At 33.1% G+C, this 25,207-nt stretch overlaps 1 protein-coding gene and 1 long non-coding RNA gene across 2 annotated transcripts; one reads left to right on the forward strand and one right to left on the reverse strand.

The window, feature by feature from the left end:
- Nucleotides 1–1,237: 1,237 nt before the first annotated feature.
- Nucleotides 1,238–19,343, reverse strand: LOC130903804 (myogenesis-regulating glycosidase-like). The gene is made up of 12 exons (XM_057816142.1): nucleotides 19,199–19,343; nucleotides 16,612–16,728; nucleotides 14,733–15,199; nucleotides 12,641–12,728; nucleotides 12,070–12,224; nucleotides 9,486–9,642; nucleotides 8,781–8,971; nucleotides 6,764–6,876; nucleotides 6,579–6,698; nucleotides 5,849–5,987; nucleotides 3,149–3,311; nucleotides 1,238–1,471 (listed from the first exon to the last, which is right to left on the reverse strand). The coding sequence occupies exons 1-12, from the start codon at nucleotides 19,209–19,211 to the stop codon at nucleotides 1,281–1,283; spliced, it is 1,914 nt and encodes a 637-aa protein (XP_057672125.1). The 5' UTR covers nucleotides 19,212–19,343; the 3' UTR covers nucleotides 1,238–1,280.
- Nucleotides 18,765–19,825, forward strand: LOC130903805 (uncharacterized). The gene is made up of 3 exons (XR_009060781.1): nucleotides 18,765–18,783; nucleotides 19,164–19,241; nucleotides 19,773–19,825. It is a non-coding gene; the product is annotated as an uncharacterized LOC130903805 (long non-coding RNA).
- The last annotated feature ends 5,382 nt before the right edge of the window (nucleotides 19,826–25,207 follow it).

The following is a 25,207-nucleotide window of genomic DNA, read 5'->3' on the forward strand; positions in this document are numbered from 1 at the left end:
TTCATTGAACACTTTATTGATTTCTGTTAGGCTGAGTGTCTTCTTAAGGTTAGGTTCCACATTAAATTGATGGTATTTGGTAGAGTATAGTCTGGAATCAGTGAGGATGTGCTTTACTGATCCAGGAGCGTGACAATTTTGGCATATAGGACGACTCTCTGGCGACATAGAGTTGTTTTGTTTCTTTCGTACTCAAATATTTTGATGCAGGTGAGTAAATTTTTGGATGAGATTTTTGAAGTAAGTCTTGAGATTATTATCGAACTGAACTAGGATGTCTGAATGTTGTTGCAGATTCTATCCAGGGATTTCAGTGTGCGATTGAAGCCAGATGAGAAATAATATTGGTAGATGTCATATATGCTTTAGACCATTGGGTGGTCGATAAATATGGTTTTAATTTTAATAATTTTAAACTAGAATATGAAATATTTTGTCTATCGGCGTTGAATAATTTGATAGTATAAGTATTGGTAGTAAAGAGTATTTAATCATTATAAGCTTTTCTTAGGGCGATTCTATATATTGGTACAACTTATTTTTGTTAAAAGAATTGTGGTAGATAGTAAGCGATCAATATAAATTAAAAGGTTCGAAGTTTTCAATTCATTCTTCATGTCAGCATGTCAGATACTTTGAAGTAAATGCAGCGTGTCCGCATTTTTGAAATCTCGTGAAATCTTTTAAAAAACATCGATTCCTAGTAACATACAGTACGTAAAAGTGATATATAACCGGGTATTAGCAACAGCTGACCTCACGTTTTAACGTTCTCACGAAAAATACGTTCCATTTACGACAAGATTGAGAAAAACATTTTTGGTCATCTATTTAAACCGAACGTGAATATACAAAATGGTTACGATGAATTAGTTTAAGAAATAGAAATGTTTGAACGCTAATATGTATTGTTACTTATTTGAAAATAAATTATTCATACAAAACTACTTCGATAATTTTGTTAATCTTCTCAACAAGAATTCTGAATTAAACAACTTCTGTTGCAATAAAAAAATATTGAGTACACAGTTTATCATTAATGCTTTATTTCATGTATTATCCAGACTCTCACTAGGCGCCTCCTAGAGGCTCTCGACACGAGTCTTGTCGATTGGATGCAACATCCACACTCTTGATTTATCCAGTTGCTCCCTACGTCTACTACAAAATGGACGTGATTCAAATGGATTTAATTGTTTATACCAGATTATTTTGAGGATACATAATAATGAAACAATTTATAGTTTATAATTATTATATTTGATTTATTTAAATGAAAATTAAGTTTTTTTCAAAATGAAATATGGTAGAATATCAATACCAGCTACATAATTAAAAATGGTTGTAGGTCCTTCGTACATCGTACCGGTTTGTCCATCAGTCCATGTTCCTTTGGGTAAATATATATCCCTTAATGTCGTATTCATTTTCAAAATTGGAGCAACAAGGATTTCTGCGCCCAATAGGAACTCTGAAAGGAAAATTATTTTTATAATTTTAATGCTGAAAATAGTTGGCAAAAAATTCTTGAACTTTCATATCTACATATTCTGATAACTTGAATTCTCAGGTAGCTTATTTTTTGATAAAACCTCGCTATAATCAGTTTAATGTTGTAGCATATTCCTCGCACATAAAATCGTTTTGGCAGCTCCAAACTCTCGCCAAAACACGAGCCTTGGCGAGCTGAGGCCGTAGGAGTTCTAGCTACTGCCGATTATGTCTCCAGCAGGGTCTGTGCACTGGAATAGAGAATTGTAAATGAAACCAAAATATTTTACAAAATACTTCATGTAAACAGCATTTTAATTTCAGGTATTTATATTTTCTTGTAAATAACAATATTTGAATTTGAAATGTTAACAAAATGAGAGTATTTTGCAAAATACTTTTATTTAATTCACAATTTGATGCGACAACTAGCTTCGAGTTTCAAATTTCCCGCGAAATTAGCATGGATATGAACCTTTGATCAAATCTTTGATTATAGAAATCTTTTTTCTTGGTACGGAGCCAGTCGGATCGAACTTTGTCGTCAAATTTTTATACAGAGTGGCAGATCTATCGTGTATATAATCATTGGTCTCCACCAATAAATAGAAAAGTGAAACGTGAAAATGTGGTTGATTGCCTCACCCTCACCCATTCAGGTCACTTGACTGACACCAGTGAAATTGATATGAAGCAGAACGATAGCGAGGCGTGGCGAGGAAAGCCGAAGGGACACACTCTTGTACTCGCGTTCCCTCGGTGAGAGTCTAGATCAAACTTAAAGTAAGTAATGGCATTAAACTAAAAGGTTTTTAAAGATTTATGTAAAATTGTGATATTTAATTATTAATGAAAACTATTGATTGAAGTCCAATTTAAATATTGAGTCAAACCAAAAAATAATCTCGTCTTGAAGTTGAGCAACCCACTTTCGGTTTCACTGTCGTTGAATGTAATAAAATTGATCCTCTTCCTGAAAGCGATAACACCTCGGCATCGTTAAGGCCTGTTTCAATGTTTCTGGTAAGGTCCGACCTTTTTCACCCTCATTATAAAATCAAATCTGAAAAGTTATATAGCGTAGGCCTAAAAATATTTATGATAACAAACATTTCTCTTAAATAATGATGGTGATAAGTACATAAGAATTCTATTTATCTGTTAATATATTATTGACAACTTTTTTTTGAATTGTTGCCGGTCAGTGTTTTAACCTAACACTAAAACAAAAAGAAATTATTTTTCGTATACGAGAATTTTTTTAAACACTACTCTAATAAAAAAAAATAGTTCAGCACGAGGCTATAGAAACTGGGAAAAACTCCCGGAAGACCCCGGAAAATTGGTATTTTGTCAAAAACGATTTTACAATTGCGTTTTTGGACATGTTACACTTTGGACTAGACTATCGACATCTTCATAGCATATATTATTTTTCATAATACGCGTACCAGCTTCGAATATTGAACCCTCGATCCATTTCAATTTTAGAGACAAAATATGAAACAAAAAACGTTAGTCAGTTACTACGAATGTAAATGCTGTGAAGGTAGAAAACTTATTGACCGTATTAGTGTAATAATCCCGTCTATTCCGACTAACGACCAATATATAGTCTCAACTCAAACCTTGCACGTTCATTTTACAATTAACTCACCGTCATTACAGGACAACGCTTCAGAATCTGAGGGATCCAGCCACCATATAGGAGGATTAACAGGACTTCCATCTTCGATGCTTTTTTGCATTGCTTTTAGTATAACATTTGAGTATTTCTCGTGGAGATTAACATAACGTTTGACGATGCCTGGTACGTCGAACTGAAACATTGGTGAAACTATAAAACGCCAAATTGCATCAATAAGTAATAGAATGGAATATATATTGCAAAATATGAGTTTGAAAACTAAAAACTTATCGTTAAATTTTTGTGAATATTTTACCAATAAGTTTTATAATAAAATATGTAATGACAAAAAATATAATATCGTAACAATTACAGGCACAAACTAACGTAACATCAGCGGAAGGAAGTTGTCAGTGACCGGAGCTACCACAATTTGTAGAATAGGCGGCCACTTTGTGTAGAAATGACGTAATAGACCACGCAGCATCATGTGTTTGCTGTTGAAAAATATTTTAAATCCAATTAATCTAATATCACTGTTCAACGAGGCTTTCGTGGTCGAGCATAATGATTCAGTACGTAATCACTATACGAGGTCTGGCTATTAAATAACGAGACTGGTTACGAAAAAAGGTTTTATTATAAAAAGTATTCTACATTCGATTTCTACTCTCACCACACACATTTCTATACGTTTTTTCCATTGATCGAAGAAGTGCTGGAAGTCTTCTTTGGTGGTGGACTTTAAGAGCTCTGCCGTTTTTTGCTTTCCAACTCAAATTGGTTCCCTTTCAAGCAGACCTTTTTCTAACCTTTCTAACATTTTATGGAAATCTGAGCAGACCCGTTGACGCAAGAGCTTTTAGTCAGGAGTCAGACTTTTATCATGTGTATTTTATCGTATAAAATTTTTCTAACCGTTAATTTATTGGCCTTTAGAGCTTCGGCAATCATCCGGATGCTCATTTGACATTCTGCACGCACAATTTTGTTGATTTTGGTCACTGTTTCCGGAGATGAAACAGTCACAGAGCTACCTGGGTGCTGGTTATCTTCAGTGCTTTCTCGGCTCTAACTAAAGCGCTTATACCACTCAAAAACACGCGCACGAGATAGAGAATTGTCCTCATAAGCCGCGTGCAACAGTTTATAGGACACGGTCCGATTTTTTTTCAATTTAACGGGAAATTTGAGATTGATACGTTACTCCTGTTTTTCGACACGAGAAAAAAACACGTTCCTTTAGTAATAGAAACATCTTTTGGGACGTACATAGACAAGATATCTAGATACCCAACGCATTACTAGGCGCGCAGTCTCGTTATTTATTAGCCAGACCTCGTACTCCGTTTGGTGAACTAATTTCGTGCAGCAGTCGTGTGAAAGCCCGTCCCGTTAAGCATCCTTACTCAGACAAAATCTACGGATCGCTGATAATTAGTATATTCTATCAGCCCTTGTCATAGTCTCCTTCCTCTCCTCCTAGTTTTGTAAGAGATTCCGAGAGGTCTTCTCTTTCCGAGAAATATCAGCTCCGGTGGATATACATCCTTTTCGTCGAGAATAAATTGACATCGCGAAATGTTCTTAGATAAGATTATGATTATTCAAATGCTTCTCTAACGTAATCAAGATACGATTGATATCGATGTAAATTATAAGGCTGTTTCAATGATGATTGATTTCATTTGAATGAATCAATAAACTAGTAGAGCTGGAGAGATAACAAATCACAAGAATTATATCAAAAAACAACCGCATAGGTAATCCTGAAGTTGCATTGTAGCATATGGAAAATCTTTATGGTTGGACCTAATTTTTTTCAAGAGGATCGTTCAGCAGTCAAAGCTAATTTTCAACGTTATATGGAAGTTCTTCGCATATTTTTCAGTCACAGTCGAAAGCTTTCGGGTTCGGCTTGGAAGAAATCAATAGGATGGAGCCACATGAGTAATGTTTGTATGAAAGTCGTTGGAGAAAGCTTTTTTTTGATTTTACGTTTTGGCAATCTACATTGGACTTCACTTAAAATAAAAGTTTATTGTTGTACAAGATTTGAACATTCCAATATGTGAGGAAATGGTTGATTTTAATGTGTATTAATTGAACCGTCATTTTCTAATGTAACTTTTGGAAAATAGTTGTGATCTTTGGAATTCCTAAAGTGGATAGTTTTCGTGATAATAAAATTTTCATATGTTTAAAATAACCTCCCTTACAGTGTTTTAGAATAAATGCGCAATTTTTATGCCACCATATATTCGGGAACTTAATATATTTACTGAAAGTAGACGCATGACATTTTTATGTAAGCTCCTTGTAAAAGAAAATTCGTGATCCCTCAACCTCACAAACTTTTGTGCACGTTAAAGTAAATTTGGTTTGGTGACAACTCACTCATTGTACTTGGGACCATTTTGAAAATTCACATTCGTGAGTGTGAATTTAGAATGATAATTTTCCCCGTTTTTCCACACACTTTAATCTCAGAATAACAAACTGAACTATAATATACAAAATAGTAATTACGCAGAAAATGTTAAAACATGTACCCTTTTAGAGATTTCGTTACTATAAGTATGAAAGTAAACGAGACATAAATAATCAATGGCAAAACTAAGATCGAAATTTCAATATTCTATTCTAGAAACAAAATTATTAGTATAGACCCATAATCGAGATCAGACAAATTTATATAAGAAAAGAAATTTAGAGAAAGAAGTAACTTACTTCATCACTAGTCATTTCCCAAGGTAAATAACTGAACTGCATAGCTGGCATGAAAGTGTTAGCTTGAGTCCATCGGACAAGTAATTCAGGAGTTGGTAACTGTGTGTAGCCATTACCTCCTATCATATCTGGTAAAACCCTACGAAGAGAAAAGTTTTATTTTGTCTTAAGTCAATAATTTTCATGGTCACTAATTTTCACCAGGCATGCCTTGCAAATTCTAATTGCCTGCGTATTTCCTTGATAATGTGTATCATAGTTTCCTTCTCCATGTGCCATGTAATCAGATCTACCAGAATCATTATATAATTAGTAGCAAAACTTCTAGCGCCCGTTCTAAGAAGTTCCTCCCTTCTGTAAGTTTTGGCCTCTCAGTAGCTATATTATTGAAAGAATATTTGTATAGACACTAAGTATTGAAATATACTAATCTATAGTAAATTGTAGAATTCTACCACAGAATAATAAGGTCTTTCGAGCAAAAACGCATTTTCTAATCTCCGGAACTTTTTAAGACCAGCTTCAATATAATTTCACTACCCATAAGTCTCCAACCAGGTATTCAGAACAGCTTTATAGACTTTTCCCCATCCCCATGAATAACTTATAGGATTATCATCAGCTTTGAATCAGTGATGAAGCTTTGCATTACCATTTGTGTTAATGCTCTTACAAAGAAGAGGAAGTTTTTTACTAAAAAATATAAACTGTTACACTCCCAGTTACTTACATTGTATATCCATTCAAATTTAATTGAAATAAAGTTGTGACTAAACTTGCTAAACCATTATCTATGCCCCAGGAACTGTCCTTGTCCAACATTCTAACGAAAATGGGTAAGTCCTGCGTTCTACAAACATACAATTTGGTAAAGCTACGTTTGCTTGGGAAATCTATGTTATTTTAAATATTCACCTCCATGCTGATCTGACTTCGATCAAATCTCCATACTTAGCACAAATTCGTATGTAAGTAGATGTAAGTATATTTGGAATCAATTCTTGATTCACGTTGGGATAAACTGAAGGCTGAAATGGATAATGTAATTGAGCAACGATTATTTCTAGACCAAATAACTTTAAATATATAGTAAATAGAGGTAAACTTTTTAGGAAACAAAAATAGAGGTTTAATAGATTTATTATTATAATTTATTATATACGGATTTACTATTAGAAAATATTATTGTGAATATACTAGACCTCTTGTCTTGTACTTGTTGAAATACGCTCTGGTAGAAAGGAGATTGAATATTGTTAGTTTAATCGTGAATGCGTTGTTTCAGCTCTTTAATGTTTACTTGGGATCAAATGCAAGTTTAACATTCAAACTATCACTAACGCATTCATCTGAGCAAATAGCAATGAAAGATTCATGGGATAACTTTGTTTATCTCCTTAAAGACGCCGAAAAAAGGAAAGTAATAATTATTTTGATATATAATTCACCATTAAAGTGTAAATTAAAAATCAATTATTTCTCTTTCAGATGTATGAGTTGGTTAGGTTAGGATCGGTTAAGTTACAAATGTTAGCATTATGGGCAATTATAATCTGATCCAAACTAACAAAACTCAACACAACGCGTTAAAAATGAGTCAACAGCTCCGGCTCTAATTGGATGTTATCTCCTTCTTGGATCAAAATCAATCATTATCAATATTCGAGCCTGGAGTAATTCACTTGTATTGGTAATGGATAACTGTTTGTCAATGCCGGAACAAAATGATATCATCACAGTTAAGAAAATTTTGTATAGCTGGGAAACATGACGAGCCATATCACAGTATTGCACACAAATCAATAAATCCATCTACCAATATTCCTCGTCAACCGGTTACATTTTCATAGATCTTCGGTTTGATATATATTATCTACTTATTACATAATCATCCACATTAAAAAAAGTTTCGTCACGCAAACATTCATCATCACAAAAATATGCAGATATTGTTTCGTGGAATGTTTTTATTTGGTAGTCTGCAACTGCTACACCATTTAAATTTCAAATGAACGGTAGTGCAAATCTTGCTCAAAAAACTGTAGATTAGGTGATTCGTATTGCCTACACATGTTTAAGCGCCAACCGTCACCGATGCTGCTCTTACAGATCTTTACTTAGCCCCGACAACTGCTCTAGAGTAACCAACAAATACGCAAAATGTGTTCAATAACTATTTTGTAAATTGTAGATTGTTCGGGGAGTTGTTTTGGCTTCCCAGTAGCTCTGCACCTATACCTAGAACGATATTTTGTACATGACTCTGCATCTCATGGTTCTATCTCCAAATTTCCAATGTTTCGTTTTTTGATATGTTTTAAGGTAGTATTCGACGGGGCAGTGATCTGTCAAACAATCGGCTACCACATCAATGTCGTTTCTGGACATTTCCTTAGATATGGTTATGAATCTTAGGCGTGGAAGGTTTCTCCAGTAAGACTCCATCTGATCCTCCAGGCATCCGTTCAGTTCGTTTTTGATATGACATCTCAGTAGGCTACAGTAAGGATCTGGCCCAAAATATAGAGTCGTTGCCCCTTTGTTGGTAAATCTGTCTGTTTTTCTGCTACCTGATATACCCCGGTGGCCTGGTAGCTACATTAGGTTTACTTTGTTTCTGTTATCTAGTGCCTTTAGAGTTTGTTTACACTCTCACTTGGACCTGTACTCAATTGCTTTAAATACCTTGAGGGCACGTTTTTATACAAAAATTCCTAAACACATGTTTTTATTGCTAAAATTCTGCCCGAAAAAAAGGGGGTTTTTACTTGTGGGTAGTTTGGAAAGTTTATATTTTGCTCCAGAAATGCCTTATTCGGCATTTTGTATTAGCTTCGGACCATCTGCATACCATTGAGATTTATTTCCGAAGATCCACGAATGAGGTTATTCAAACATTGAAATTTATTTTGGTATTTGAGTGAATACATACTTGTTGGCCATAATCACTTTCACCAGCATCAAATTTAAAACTATCAAATTGTTGTTCTTTACGTAATTTCATAACTCTACTATTCCACCATTCGGCTGCTTCTGGATTTGTAAAATCTATTTGATGACCAATTTTATCGCCATTCCACCAAGTAGCATTATTTAAACCGTCTTCCCCTTTCACGAAATAATCTGGAAGTTAAAAAATGTACCTCACCAAAAATCGAGAAGTTCTTTTGTGAGAATTTGAGACTATAAACATTAGTAAGGCAATTAAAAGGAGAGAATTTTTCATTTCTGACTGGCACTAATCAATTATTCGTTACAATGATTTGTCAAGCATCACTTAAAATCGTACTCAAATGAATTATATTTAAGGAAAATACTTACAGTGAATTGATTTATCAATCGGGAAAATCAAAGTTGTATCAAAAGAAGGAAAGTTTAAAGCTTAATTAGTACAGTATAGTTAGAGTTTAAGATAATTATACTTGGTAAATAATGAAAAGAACTTCTCCGAAATTAGAATATATAAAAAGGAATATGTGCCAAATAAGAGAACCTTATCATTTTCAGACTCTAAGAATCGTTCTAGGATTTCAAAGATCCGAGCTCTAATCTGCGTCATTTGAAATAGCTGTCCGTGGTCCTTTGCCCAGATATGATTCAAAATTACTTGTAATAACAAGTCATAGAAGAAACTCACCATGCTCTGCTCCATATTGAGAATTTGGTTCGCAACCTTCATTAACGAATGGATGAATCCACAAGGTGACTCTAAAACCCATATCTTTCACTTTCTTAACCGTTTCGGAAATTGAAGAGAATTTATCTTGTGAAAATTGTTGGGAACCGTAACATGTCTGGAAAATAATTTTATTGACAATTATATAACATAAAAATACTCTACGTAAAATTTCGAAGATACAAAGTATATACACAGTTTGTATTTATATGAATATTTTATTTGATGATTAGATAAAGAATATCCCATCGAAGATAAAGAGAATGTAGTACTGATGTAGAATTAACTAAAAAAGGTGATAATAACCAGGGGAATAACGGTATTAAATAGGATAAGGATAACTCCAACCAATCTCTCACATCACTAAAAATAACAGTTACTATCATATGGTTGCCTTCCCGCATTGGAATCGTAGGTAACGACAATGTAACTATCCATAAGAATTTAAAATCTCACTGGAAAAACCAGAATAACGTGGCAGCTTGAACACTACCTTACACGTACATCACACTCAACCAAGTAACTTCACAGGCCTCTCCAGACGAGACTTAGCCATTGTAAAACGGATAAGAATCAGACATTCAAGACTCACTCATGCTTATCTGATGTCTTCTACCACCAGACCCATTTGCACCAGCTGTGGTTCCAATTTGACAATAAAACACATATTAATTGAATTGGCTCCAAAGATTGAAGTTCCAATTCAAGACTAACCACAAAGACATCCTGAACGATTTGGATCAAATCTATTTTGTGATTAAATTTCTAAAGGATATGAATCTTTACTATAAAATATAGAACAATTATATATTGATAATGTGTTAATGTCTATTTTCTGCAACTTGTCTAAAAAGGGAGAACCGGTTCCAAAAAAGGCAAACATCGTTCCAACTGCAGGTAAGGTTATGGCATTTGTTTTTTGGGATGATTTCCATTGACTATCTAAAGAGATAAAAGAAAAACTATCAGCGGCTGGTATCATGCAAACTCATTGCAACGTTTGAGCGAAGAAATCAAGCAAAAACGGCAGTATTTGGCTAAGAAGAAAGTGCTGTTTCATCAAGGCAATGCACCAACTCATACATCCGTTATTACAATGGCCAAAATTAAACTCTTTGAATTTCACTCTATTTGCAAGATTCACCCCCTCAGATTATTTTCTACTCCCAAACTTGAAAAAATGACAGGTGATTAAAGATTTTCCAACAATGAATGAATGGTATCGGCTGTCAATGGCTATTGTGAAGAGCTTGACGATATTTATTGTATCGAACTCATTGAACATCGCTGACGAAAATTTATAGAGCTAAAAAGAGATTATGAAATTTTTTTCCAAAATTTTTGTGTTTTCTTTGTTGGGCTAGGTACTTCTAGGACCATCCTTGTACACAGCACATTTTTCTTTTCTTTTTATATGTACAGTACAGTTTATTTGAACAATTTGTGAAAGATTATGTACGAGGTATATTTACAATGTGAGTTCTGATTCTATTTCTATCAGCGGCAGCGCTGCGATGACATTTTCAAGCATGCGCCGCAGTTGCTTTGATTCACGCAAAAGAAACGTTTTGTAAAGGCACTGAAAATTAAACCCAATGCAATTTATCGGAAAATCACGGGATATGGAACATGGGTATCTTTTGAGCCCCGAAAAACATAAATTAAACTTAAGCAAATCTTAACAACTCGAAAATTTCTTACTATATACAAATGTTTACTGGGAGACCATTAAGGAAATGCGACGCGCAATGCAGAACAAGCATCAAGGATTTCCTACTGAGCTGGGACTTATTGGTTGAGGAGTTGAGGAGTCACAGAATTTATAAATAGTAAAGGTGTATAAATAGGTGTAGTAGAAATGTCGTAATTGACGTTTGAAGATGACATCGGTTCAATGTTAAAGTCAGTGTCAGATGTGTTATACAGAATTAATTTCAAAAGGTAAGGAAGGATGTAAATTTGTCATAAAAAAGTTTGTAAAGTATTTTAAGGTTCTTTTTATGAAATATTAGTAATCATTTCATAAACTTAAGCAAATCTTGACAACTCGAAAACTCATGCGCACCGATATTTTTGACACAAAAGGCATTTTTTGGACCAATTTCTTACTATATACAAATGTTTACTGCGAGACCATTAAGGAAATGCGGCGCGGAATGCCGAACAAGCATCGAGGATTTCCTACTGGGCTGGGACTTATTGAATCATCTTCCATATAGCCCAGACCTCGCTCCTAGTAAATTTTATGTCTTCTTAAACCTATAATATTTCTTTGGTGGTCAACACGATGATGACGATCCAAAAGAACACATTGTCATATGGTTAAAAACAACAGTTGGCAACCTTGTTTGACGAAGACATACAAAAATTTATGCCTCGCTATAAAAAGTATTTATAAAATTTTGGATTCTATGTAGAAAATTAGTTTAATAGTTGTAAATTTTTGTACAATAAATATGTTTTCGGTATCTGTACACCTTTCTTTTATAACGAAGCGGATCTTACTTTGTAAATATTCCTGATGTTTAGAAACAAAGAATCTTACCTCCCAAAAGTCGTCTATTTCTAGCTGCCCGTTTTTATATCCCTGGTTTCTTATACTTTGAGCAAATTCTAAAACAGTGGCGTCATCTATGTTTCTCTTATATTTTGCCCAAGTAGTCCAAATAGGTTCAGATACCATTTTTTCATTTGGATGACCTATTTAATTATGATGATCAATTTGAAATGAACCAAATAATCTAGCAAATAACAAAAGCTACATCACACTATCTAGTTTAGATTATATAAATAATCCTTCAAATTAAAAACATAACTTTTCAGAATATTCTGGAATATTCTCGACCTTATACTTCTGGTACAACAAACGCTACGAATTGTCCAGAATATCCCACAATATTCAGTTCCAATCGTCGTAAAGAACTGGATAGTTCGAAAAAAAGTTATTCACTCGGATTCTAACCACCGTATTGCGCAGTACTGAATTCAGCAAGTTTTACAAGATATTACACACGAAATTTAAGCGAATTAATAAAATAATATAATAAATAATTTTCAAATATAGAATCGATATAAGAATCGATAAAATTTTAAACACCTCAATTTTCTCAACTTACCTGTTGGTTTTCCTAAAAACTTGTTTATTGCAAAAAGATGAGCCTCTTTGGCATCATTTTGAACACCTAATGTATAGTGAAGATAATTCTGAAAGAAAATTTTTGTTGCCTGCATATTGAATTCCAAACAATAATTTACAAAATTGTTTAAAGATTTCAAAAAGTTGAGGAGTAACAGATTTTATAAATGGTAAAGGTGTATAAATAGGTGTGGTAGAAATGTCGGAATTGACGTTTGAAGATGATATCGGTTCAATGTTAAAGTCAGTGTTAGATGTGTTATACAGAATTCATTTCAAAAGGTAAGGAAGGATGTAAATTTGTCATAAAAAAGTTTGTAGAGTATTTTAAGGTTCTTTTTATGAAATATTGGACCAAAAATTTTAAGGACTCTCTTTTTCATCTGTTTGATATATATATTTTTATTGTTGTTATACTTTTATACATATTTTTATTTTGTACTTGACCATGATTTCAGTCCCAAACGGTGAATATATAAGTATTCGAAAGCTCGGATATATATTACATTCAGTACACTTTGGTGTTGTATTTTGTCACAATCCAAACGTGTGTGTGTATATGTGATATAAATTGGCTTAGGAGCGAGTCCACTAGCAACCGAACACATCAAGAAACGGTAAATAGAATTATTTTTCCAGTAAAATTTACCAATTCATGAAAAGTTATGAAAAGAGCATTAAATGATTATTTTCTGTATTTTGTAAATCAAAGTTTGTTCATAATTTCGGTCTTTAGAATTAGTCTCTAATTGCAGCACTAACTTACTAGAAAATAATAATTATAAATAAAGCCACATTGAGGCATTTAATCTCACCAGAATACACGGTAGATTGAGCTCTATTCAGCTAGGAAACTTTATATCAAAGAGAAAGACAAATTAAAAATTATGATAGAGCTTCATCAATTAATTTTGAAATTCTAGTTTTACCGTAGGAGAAAAATTAATAAGATTTTCGATGGCAATAATCGACAGAAAACAGAGTTAGAGTAACAATCTTATGGTACATGTTGCGAAATTGTTTACGTATCATAAAAATATCATTTAACTAACCTATTTCCAAACTATTAGTGATTATTTTTGATGAGCTTAATAAAGTATGAAACTTTTACATGCCGTTCTCTACATCTACTGAAATTTGGTTTTCTCGAGAGAGAGATTCCTTGGAAAAATTTTAGGTAGGATAAGGGAAATTTTTTATAGGAGGAAGGTTTGCTTAGGTTGACCCTGATATAGGACTTACTCCTCTGCAGAATGGGTTTGTGAAGGTTGCGTGGTGCTATGCTTGGTGTTCTGGCTAGAAAGGAGGAAAAGCCAACGACCACTGGCCAGAAAAAAACGAAAAGAAAGCTCTGGTCTATATGAAAACATCTCTTTGTACTTTTTTTATGTTTATTTTTTGTTTTTGAAAATTTTTGATTATTATTTTTTTAATTTAAATGGGGGATGGGCGGTTACAGCCATTTGGCTGATAAACCAGTTAAATCAAGTTACAGAAAAACCGCAGAAAACTTGTAATACGGACGATTTGATTTTCTTAATACAGACACTGAATTAAGCAAGATAATGAAAGTAGTTAACGGAAATGGAGAAAGAGGAAACCCAACTCAAAGTAATGTTTAAACAGTTCCAGGTTGATGTTCGGAAGAAGAGGAGAAAATTTCAGTGATAAGGGTGTCGAACACACTGGGCGTAAATGTATTTCCTCCTGCGAAAAAAAATACTGTCCGTAGTAGATGTACTTTAAATATTGTACACATATTGTATGGTACAGTTCGCACGCACAAAGTGGTTGGTATGATGCTTTTAGCAGTCTGGTAATTTAGAAATGAACCAGGGATGTGGCCACATCCTCTGGTAAAAGCTTCATTCTAATATTTCATTTCATCAATTGTCTTGGAATGTAGCTCAATCATACGGCATCGACAACAACAATTTTGATTGGTTTATGTAGCATCATAAGCATTGTTTTTTTATCAACGAGTTGACAGGTTAATATCAAAATTTGGGAGAAATTGAAATGATTCATTAAGATAAATAAATCATTTTCATTCAATATCAAAAAAATCTTACCCTCGTTCTATTTATATAAGGAGCTTGTAACTTTGAAATAAAACAAACTTTATTTTGGCTGTTATCCTCGTTTTGACTGACGAATAAAGGATTTGTGTCGTCCAAAAAGATAAAACCTCCCTGTGAATTCAACCAGTATCTTTCCGCAACTCCATGGTTGTCGTCTTTCCTGCTTACATAAGCAGTCGATTCTTCGATGGTCATATTTTGAAGTGGCCATATTTGGACTCTTCGCTGTGGTCCACCAAACCATTGATAATTTTCTAAATGAAAGCAGTCTTTTAGAACTTCATTCTTATTTTGGGTCTCCCAAACAAAATCGAATGTGTCATCTAATATATTGTCCTTTGAATTGAAAGAAAATGTGATATCTCCCATTTGACATTTCGGTTGTCCTATACATGAAGTACTGCTAAAATCTCTGCCTTCTCCAAGAGTACCTTTGAATACAACTTTACCAGTTCTATCTATGAAAATATTATAAATTATTATTTTTATAGAATTTGATTTGATTCGTATTCAATTATCACTCTAATTTAACATGAATAATATAAAAAATTATGGTACCACAAGAGTTTCGGAAATAAATATTTAAACCTCTATAAAATTTGTTGCCCCACGTCAAGTAAAATGACTAAAAATTTATCGTAAATAAGAAACTTTTTAGGTGCTACTTAGGTGCGTAATTCAAATACTACGGGCATTTTCAGTTTTTGAAAAATTCAAAAGAAACGTCCGTCAGGTTTTTAAAACCTTAGCAATCCCTATTTAAATAAAAATAATTTTGACCCTTCTGTTTCACATAAAAATGTTTATTAAATGCAACAGATTCTTCTCAAAAAGTTGTCCATATTCAACATTTAAATATCAAAAATTTCTTGAATGACTTTTTGTTCGATTACCTCACTAGAGTGGTCGATCTTGATGAGACGGATGCTTGTTCCAATATCAATGATCGCACATGAAATCGTTTCCATTTTCATTTTATCCCTTAACTTTTTCCATGTCAAATTTTATTTAAAATAGTTTCGATATTGGAACAAGCACCCATCTCATCAATATCCACCACTTGTAGAAAGCACATTGAAGCAAAAGTCATTCAAGGTTGAAAGTTGAATATAAAATTCTTCTTGACGCGAATCTCTTGCACATAATGAGCAATTGAATCCTGTTTCAATGGATTATTGCTATTGCGAAATCAGAAGCTGACACACCAACCTAACCTAACATAACCTAACCTAACCTAACATAACCTAACCTAACCTAACCTAACCTAACCAAATGATGAGTCAAGGAACAAAATAAAAATGGAATCTACTTTAAATACAATTATTGTTATTGGAACAATCAACCGTCTCATCAAGATCCACCACTTTTAGTGACGTCACCGAAACAAAAGTCATTCAAGGAATTTTTGATGGTTAAATATGGAATATGAAATCTAATAAACCCCTTATTTACTATAAATTTTCAGTCCATTTCTTTTATTTGGGCCAGTCAATTTTATAGGGATTTTCAACTTTTGGTATGGTATGATAATATTTTACGAATACGCCAAGTAATTCAAAAAAGGATACAGGTAAAGCTAGAGACGAATTTTCAAATCTAAAAAGAAAATTGAATCAAATAGAAGAAGAAATTCAAACTGCTTTGGGACAGCAGGTGAATAAAATGGAGGTTTTTCATCTTAATTTCAAAATTTAATTATATTATGTTTTTACGTTGATTCGCGGTACTATAAATGACTTATTTATTGAGAAGAAAACTTATCGGTTACCAGCGTAAACAATTGGGTTACAACATGATAACCTCAAATTTTTGTATAACAAACAATTCCGTTACTAGCCGTATTAAATATCTTAGCTTTTCAAACACCTACCGTTCTTGACTTGTAATTCTATTCCATTGTTTGTGCCTTTCAAAGTGAGGCTGCTGTTTATTGATTTGATGGATTTTGCTAAAGTAGAGTCAGTAGCAAGAAGAAATAAGATAAGAGCTGAAACAATTACAAATATTATATTGATTTGAAAGTAATCAATGTTATTGGAAGACCCAGAAATGTGAGACCTCCACAATTTTGGAAAACCAGATTCTTCAAATTATCAACCAACATCTAGAAACGAATACCAGAAAAATTGCTGATGAAGAAAATGTTACCAACAGAACTATTTGAAATATTCGAAAAGTAAATTTATTGTATCCATATCGCGTTCAACGTGTTCAACATTTGCTACCTACGTATGTGCAGTTGTCAATATACATGCAGCTGCAGTTGCAGCACGGTACCAATACTCCTTTTGGGTCAATATTCGGCTTGGAATAATCGAAGATTATTTAATAGGAACGTTTTTTCTTCCTGCACGATTGATCAGACATATCTTAATTTTTTAGAAAATGAATTTCCAGTTCATTTGGTTTATGTATGACGGTGCTCCTTCACATTTTGCAGGGATTGTACGCGAATTTTTATATAAAGTTTTTTCAGACCATAGGATCGGACGAGGATACCCATACCCATGCCCCCTAGGTCACCTGGACACAATCCTCCTGGATTTTTATATGACAAAATATCTAAAATCACTCATTAACACAACCTCGATATTAAACTTAAGAGATATTTCAAAATCGTATTGTACAAAGTTGTAAAATTATTCTTAACAATCCTAGTATCTTCAAACTTATTCGACATTAGACGTCGAGCTTTTTTTCTCTATATTTAATATACAGTATGGTACAAATGAAAGGAATAAATTCGTTATTTCGTAAGCCGGCGAAAAATTCCGAAACCTGTCGATTTTTATTTTTAAACAAGCTATTCGTAAAGATAACTTTTTATTTTTGACGTCATCTATATGAGCGTAATGACGTCATCGCTAAAATTTTTAATTGGAAATGTGGTTGTTGTAATACATTATTTGAAAGGTCTTTCAAATACCTATTCAGCCATATCAATATGTACAGTAATTGATTTGGGTATTGTCACAAATATTATTTATGAAATTTCAATAGATTTCTTAATAAAATGTATTAAGATTGGTATGATGTAATTATTGACACCCAACAATAAATTTTGTAAAGGCCGTCACTGGTAATGAAATGTCTTATCTACCTACTTTTTACCTTTTTTAAAAATCTAGTTACCTTATCAACATCAACATTAACACTTGAACATAATTAACTTTCTATCAAATGATTGATAGTGTTATTAGACGAATTCAAAAAGTCTTTGTATCTATCAACATGAAGCTGACTGAAACGCAAAGAATTGAAATTCTAATAATGATTGGTTGTGGAGATAAAGCACGTAGGTACGCAGAAAGAAGTATGTACGTTATTTGATAATAAATACCTCAACCGAGAACCAATTTCACAATCCACTATAAGCAAAATTGAGAAGAAATTCGGAGAAACGGGTCATGTCAAAGACCTCCCTAAAGGTAGTAGAAAACCAATACCAGAAAAAAAAAGAACTAGATGTTTTGTTAGCCTTTCAAGATAAATTTTGTGAAATTTTCATGGAACAAAATAACAGAGATCCGATGTTTTTAAAAAAGGCTCTTTTCTCGCATGAAGATACATTTCTACTAAATGGCCATGTCAATCGTCAAACTTATCGGTACTGGGCTACAGAAAAACCACACTGGATGCAAGAGTACCGTACTCAATACCCAGAGAAAGTTATTGTTTGAAATAATAGATAATAGGATTATTGGGCCATACTTTTGCGAAGAAACCTTAACAGGTCCTCGATATTTGCTACCTGAATTGAACCGGCTGTTTCCAAACAGAAATGATTTATGGCTGAAGCAAGATAGAGCGCCTCCACACTATGCTGTATTGGTGCGCAGCTATTTGAACAACGTCTTTCCAAATCGGTGGGTAGGTGGAAGAGGAACAATAAATTGACCGCCTAGGTCACCTGATTTGACTCCTCTTGATTTCTTTTTATAGGGATACTTGAAAAGTAAAGTGTACCAAAATAGACTACAAAATATCAATGAACTCAAAGAAAGGATAGGTATTGAGATTGCACATTGTATTTTAGCTGAAGGTAAACATTTTGAGCATTTAATTTAGGCTTCGTTGTATTGTCGCCGGTTTACGAAATAACGAATTTACTCCTTTCATTTGCACCATACTGTATGTCGTTGCTCCTAGTAAAATAAAAAAACAATTCGACACCCTGTATCTCATTAACGACAATAATCATCACACATATTTATAAGAACTTTTCGTCTTAAAATGGAGTATTGAAGCGCCACTACAATATTTTAGATTACTTAGGAAACACCTGTATATATTTCTATTCTACTATTGCTTGGTTTTTTCTAGCTTATGTTTTTCGTTATTTAACATCATTTATCATGTTGCTACTGCAATATATTAATTTGAATGAATTTAAACTAACGAAATCCCTAAATTCAATTCTAGAATATCAATTTGGATATAAATTAAGAGATACTTACCGTAAGGAATCATCTTGGTATTTAGAAGGCAATAATCTATCAAGTGAGTAGATATCGTTTCTATACAAAATTATTTTATGAAACCTACCACTTGAAAGTACTATTCTTACTTATCTTCGAATTGTTTGCGAACAAATTTCATATCAAATTGCTCGATAGAAATATTATTTGTACTTCATTTAATCATACGAGATGTGATCAAAAAATACGTATTATTTATTCAAAAATATAATAGCAAACACTTTGTATATATTGTGTAGTGTAGTATGTAATGTAGTAGCTATCATCATACCAACCTCCAAATGTATGTTCAGAGCTCCTTTAGCACCATTCACTTTTACTGATGAATTATATTGAATATATCGAGCTACACACATCGCTGCTTCATCATACGCACCAGACAGATCTTGATCATAAAAAATTGAGCTAATTTCCTCCAAAGTACTACTTTTGCTCAGCAATATACTTAACTCGACTTTTAGTCCATGTATAGACGCATTTTCCGAAGGCTTTGTTTGGAATTGCTTTTCCTGTTCTGCCGTAGCCTTCTCAATATCTTTTTATTCTTTTTTAGGAAATGTTTTACTTTCGAGAAATCGCATGGTGCTAAACCCGTTGAATAAGGCGGATATAAACAGGCAGGATGGCTTTTAGTGACCAATATCTCGCGAAACCAAATTGACGTTTGTCATAATGTGTAATGATGATAAATAAAGCCTTTGACATTGAAACTGGATTTTTTCTACTCATCAGTGAAATTACATTGAACGAAACCAAATGAGAATTTAAATTGTTCACTATGCTCTCGAATTCAGTCGTCTATTTGAACCAACAAGTTTGTATACTTTTTGAAAATTTCATGTGTTTTTCTAGTCCACAGTTCGTCATTCTCAACTGACTTATTTTCTCTTTTAATTCGCTTATACCACTTCAAACAGTCCTCAGAGCTACTACGTTATTACCATAAACAGATTTCAAAATTTTTTGGGGTTCTTTAAGACGTTTATTCAACTTAATGTTCACGGAAACGGCCAATACGGTACTTTGGTAGCAAATAGACAAACCGGAACGGGTTGAAACTAGCTACTGTATAAGACATACCAATTAAAATGGATGTAGTCTAGTAATTGCAACTACAATAATTCATTTTCGTAGTTGTGTATTTTTTAATCAACCCTCGTAATTATACTACATCCAAAACGTTTAACAATAAACGTTTGAAGTTATTAGAAGCTGTGAATAACATAGTTATATAAGAATATTTATAAATATTCTGCAATTCATTTTAATTGATTAACCAGTATAATTATCTCGATAATTGGTAAGAGCCAAAGCCAAAACAGCTATAATCACTAGCCTAGGATCTAATTGAAAGTCGTCAAGTAGTAAAGAAATAAAATAAGAGCCAGGGATCTGTCCAGTGGAGTATAACAGACCGCGAAGCTGCACCATAATTTGAGCTTAGGCAAGTTAAGCCCGAATGGCCAGCTAGGCAACTTCTTTATTGCCTACTGTAACCCCCAACCGCAACTGCTGAATTCTACGGCAGCACGATCGCGGTGGCGGTAGACGTTTCCCTTTATAGACCAGGAATAACTACTCTTACTAATTGCAGTCGTTTGTTTCCCGATTTCATCGAGGGAAAATATCTATCCTGATTAATTTAAATAGGGTTACATTTTTTAAAAAGAGAAAAAGATAATTGAAGCTTTTAAAACCAAGTCTTTTGCCGATCTCCTATGAAAATTCGCCTTGGTGTTAAATATAACTATAGTTGGTCACTTCTTGACTAAAATTTAATATCCTGTCTAACAAAAGAAAGTAGATTAGTAATCAATTGCGATAATTATTGGTATACAATGCGTACACAACTTGATCAATAATGTGTTTAGAGTCGCATTTCTTCATCCACTCATTTATCTACTAATGTTCGGCTTTGATAACTTGGTCGATATCTTCTTAAGATATTCAATCCACATTACCTGCGATCATTTATATCCCAGGCAAGCTTATTTTCAAACAGATTGGACGATCTTGATGATCAGGATGAATTTTCTCATTAATGTATTTAAATTCCTCATGTACTCATTGATAGATTAAGGTTCGAATTTGATGAGGTGGTCGATATCATGTTTAATTTGAAACAGATCGGGCGACCTTGATGATCAAGATGAAAAATAGGGTTTTGTTGTCTGGTATTCTATACAATTATCGTTTTCCTCCACATACCTTCTTATTATCAATTAACGATCGTATATCCAAGGACAGAAACGGAATTCGTAATTGAAGATGACTTAATTTCATTACTGGTCTCACTGAATGCTCTCTTAACATCGTAGAATCTTCCAGAATGGTTGTTATAAGAAAACAAAACGTTGTACGCATACCAATCATTTTCCCAAGGTTTTTTCAACTATTTATCAGTGATTGCCGTCAAGGTGCTACTAAATCGATCACTAGAAGCCAGAAACCTCATTCTACGATCTTCTCATTCTGTGCAAATATCTATGATCACGGTTCTTTTGATCCCACGCATTTTGACAACGTACTATAGGGCCTAAAGTTTTGTTAGTGCTACTGAACACTTTTCTTATCGATATATCAATTTCAAACCTATCAAATTTACCTACTTAGCTGGAACCATAGAAAAGTAATACTAGACTGCGCTTGCAATAAAATTCGTGATCCAATATTATTATTTTGCTCGTATAATATATTGTGTGCTACAAGGACAACCTGCCAGTGTTTTGGCGTGATAGTAAGAAAACATAAGTTGAAACTTATTTGAAAAAACAGAATTTAGACTCTTTAAAGCACTTCTACTTTTGGACAATGCACCAGGTAATCCTCGCGAACTTGAAACTATGCATCCAAATATAAAAGTGTCATTTTTACCTCCCAACACGACGGCTTTGCTTCAACCTATGGACCAAGGAATAATACAGACCTTTAAGCTCTATTACATCAGAATCATATTGGATAATATGGAATGTAATCCTGATATGAATGTTATGGAATGCTGGAAGAAATTTGACATTGCAAAATGCATCGTAAACATAAAAGAATCATTGAAGTCATACTGGAAAAAACTGTGTCCTGCTCTGACTGCGGAAAATGATGAAGAATCTGTGCAAGTTCAAACTATGACTCCAAACATAGCCGAAATCGCGAATGGAATAGGACGAGATGGGTTCGACCAGATAGAATCAAGACATTCAGGAATTGCTTGAATCGCAAGATGAAGATTTGACTAAAACCGAATTGGAGAAAATATTAAATTCACAGCCCATTGAAGAAGAGGCTGCAACAAGCACTGGAAAAGTGACATTTAATTTGGAAAATCTTAGTGAAGGTTTAAGAATGACAAATGAGCTTTGCGATTTCTTTATGAACATTGATCTGTCTATGGAACGAAGCCTTATTTTTAAGAGGCAAATTGCTAATGCGACTGCTCCGTATCAGTCTGAATTGAAGGATCTTTTAAAAACTGCCAAGCAAGAGAAAATTACAAAATTCTTCAAACCGTTGCCTAAGCCTAAAGATAATTGATTAAAATGTTCAAAAACTTAAATAAAATTGATTTCATGATGACTCTTTGATCAATTTCACTCACGCTTTTTTGTCCTTTTATTCCTTCAACAGCTCTTAACTTCATCCAATTTCCTCTCTGATCAATCCATTGAACACTCAGTCTTTCTCTTCGCTTTTTCATTGATTTGCGTATATACATTATTTTTCTGTTCATTCTTTTTTGACTCATTATCATTATTTGTTTATTATAATTTAATTATTTTTTTTTATTGATTGCTCTGTCTTTTACCTTATGTTCATTTTTTGGGTAGGCTACAACTTAATGTTTAATCACAGAATATAGTTGTTTAAACAAGTTTCTGATCCTGTTCTGCCACAAATTAAAAGCGCTTCCAAACATTTCGTTTTTTCTACTGTTACTTGGGCTTTCTCTTCGCTTTTTCATTGATTTGCCTATTTATATTATACCCCTGTCCATTCTTTGTTGACTCATTATCATTATTCGTTCTTTATAATTCAATTATTTCTTTTTAATGTTATTTATTGCTCTCTCTCTCTGTTTCTTTATGTATTTATTTTTGGATATGGATATTTTATTTTTCCTACTGTTTTATTTTCTTAAAACTTTTTTGTTCCTTTCATCTTATTTCCTCTCCGATCAATTCATTGTCTACTTAGTCTTTCTCTTCGCTTTTTCATTGATTTGCCTATATACATCATTTTTCTGTTCATTCTTTGTTGACTTATTATTTTTATGTATTCATTATAATTCAATTATTTATTTTTCGTATTTCGCTCCATCTTTTCCTTTATGTATGTTCCATTTTGTTTTTCTTACTGTTTCATTTTAAATATATATAATCCTATTCTTCATCTCCTATTCTTTCGCAACTTCAGGCGTCGAATATATATATATATATATATATATATATATATATATATATATATATATATATATATATATATATATATATATTTAATACTCTTTCATCAATTTTATCCACGCTTTTTCGTCCTTTTATTTCCTCAGGAGTTTTTTCTTCATATCATCCTATTTCCTCTCTGATCAATTCATTTTCTAGTTAGTCTTTCTCTTTGCTTTTTTATTGATTTGCCTTTTTACATTATTCTCCTGTCCATATTATATTGATTCATTATCATTAATTGTTCATTATAATTTAATTACGTCTTTTCCCTTATGTATTCATTTTGGTTTTCTTACTTTTTCATTTAAATTGCTTCAATTATAATTTCGTATGTCGTTGTAGGGATAATTATTACTTAATGTATTATTTTTCTCTTTCTATATCAACTGTTTTTGGGCTAGTGTCTTTTTTTTATTCATTTAATAGTATATATTGTAATAATTACCTAATGGCTTGGATGAGATCTTTTTAGAATTAAGATACGATTTCCCGGTCTATGTATCGCACGACATAGTAACTTCATTGGCTCTTTTCCCTTTCTCTTGTGTCCAAATCTCTTGGAAAACGAGGGATTAAACCTCCCGTTTCACTTGACTGTACATCCCCATAATATATGGGGCCGTTAATGCTCGACCTGTTTAGGCTTGCCGGCTAATTAAAATTACTCCACAATTTGTTGGATTAGTTGTTACTGAAGAGACAACCTCGGTTCTCTTGTTATATTTCATTCAAGGATATTTGGTAGGTAGTAAAGCTGTTGGGTTTTTGGTTTCACTGTTTGATTATACGGCCTTTTTTTAAATGATTCGCAGTCGTAATTTATGTAAAAATATTCGAAATCTACAGAGCATAATATCGAATGTTTTTTATTCTATTTCAACTAATAGATCTCATATTCTTAGCCGTTATATATATAATTTAGTGAGATCATGTTATCACATTTGGGGGAAGGAACTTGTATTTGGTATTTGTATTTGGTGAAAATTTATAAGCTTTTAACATAAACGGGACGATTATTGACGACAAAAACAGAGAAAAATGTGCAAAAACCGGAGAAACAAGCGATTTGGGTACTGAAACGATTGTGAAACGATGTGAAAAATAAACCAACGTCTTCTTTATAATGACTAGGGTTGCCACCTTTTTTCGTAACTAAAGTACATTGGTTGTTATAAGTAAGAAAAAAGAACATGGTTTCGAAGTAAAGAACTTTATTATGATTGAATAGTTAATTGTATACTTAGGCCGCGAAATACCTTTTTAACGTACCGAAGGAACCGTTATGGTCGAGGCCGTTTGCGGACGAGGCAAGATAATCTTGAGGTCGTTAAAAAGTTTAGCGGCCTAAGCAATTCATAATTATTTGTATGCCAAGGACTGAATGTTAAAAATGTCACTGATCTTATGATACAAGCAAAGTTACTTAATGCCTCAGTCGAATCGACCAATTTCATCAACCTTTCGGCGTTTTTGGCTTAAAATTACAGAAAAATTGGTTTGTTGCTAGCCTCCGACGCAAGCATCTTGACTACAATTGAATCCTCTCAAAGCT

This window comes from Diorhabda carinulata, chromosome 2, assembly GCF_026250575.1.
Source record: "Diorhabda carinulata isolate Delta chromosome 2, icDioCari1.1, whole genome shotgun sequence".
Lineage (NCBI taxonomy): Eukaryota > Metazoa > Arthropoda > Insecta > Coleoptera > Chrysomelidae > Diorhabda > Diorhabda carinulata.

Excerpts from the sequence above, each read along its gene's own strand:
- LOC130903804 (XM_057816142.1), bottom strand. Across the intron at positions 6,877-8,780 it reads AAAGTGATTATGGCCAACAA|CCTTCAGTTTATCCCAACGT; the intron begins GTATGTATTCAC and ends TATCCATTTCAG. Across the intron at positions 5,988-6,578 it reads AATTTGAATGGATATACAAT|GGTTTTACCAGATATGATAG; the intron begins GTAAGTAACTGG and ends TTCTCTTCGTAG.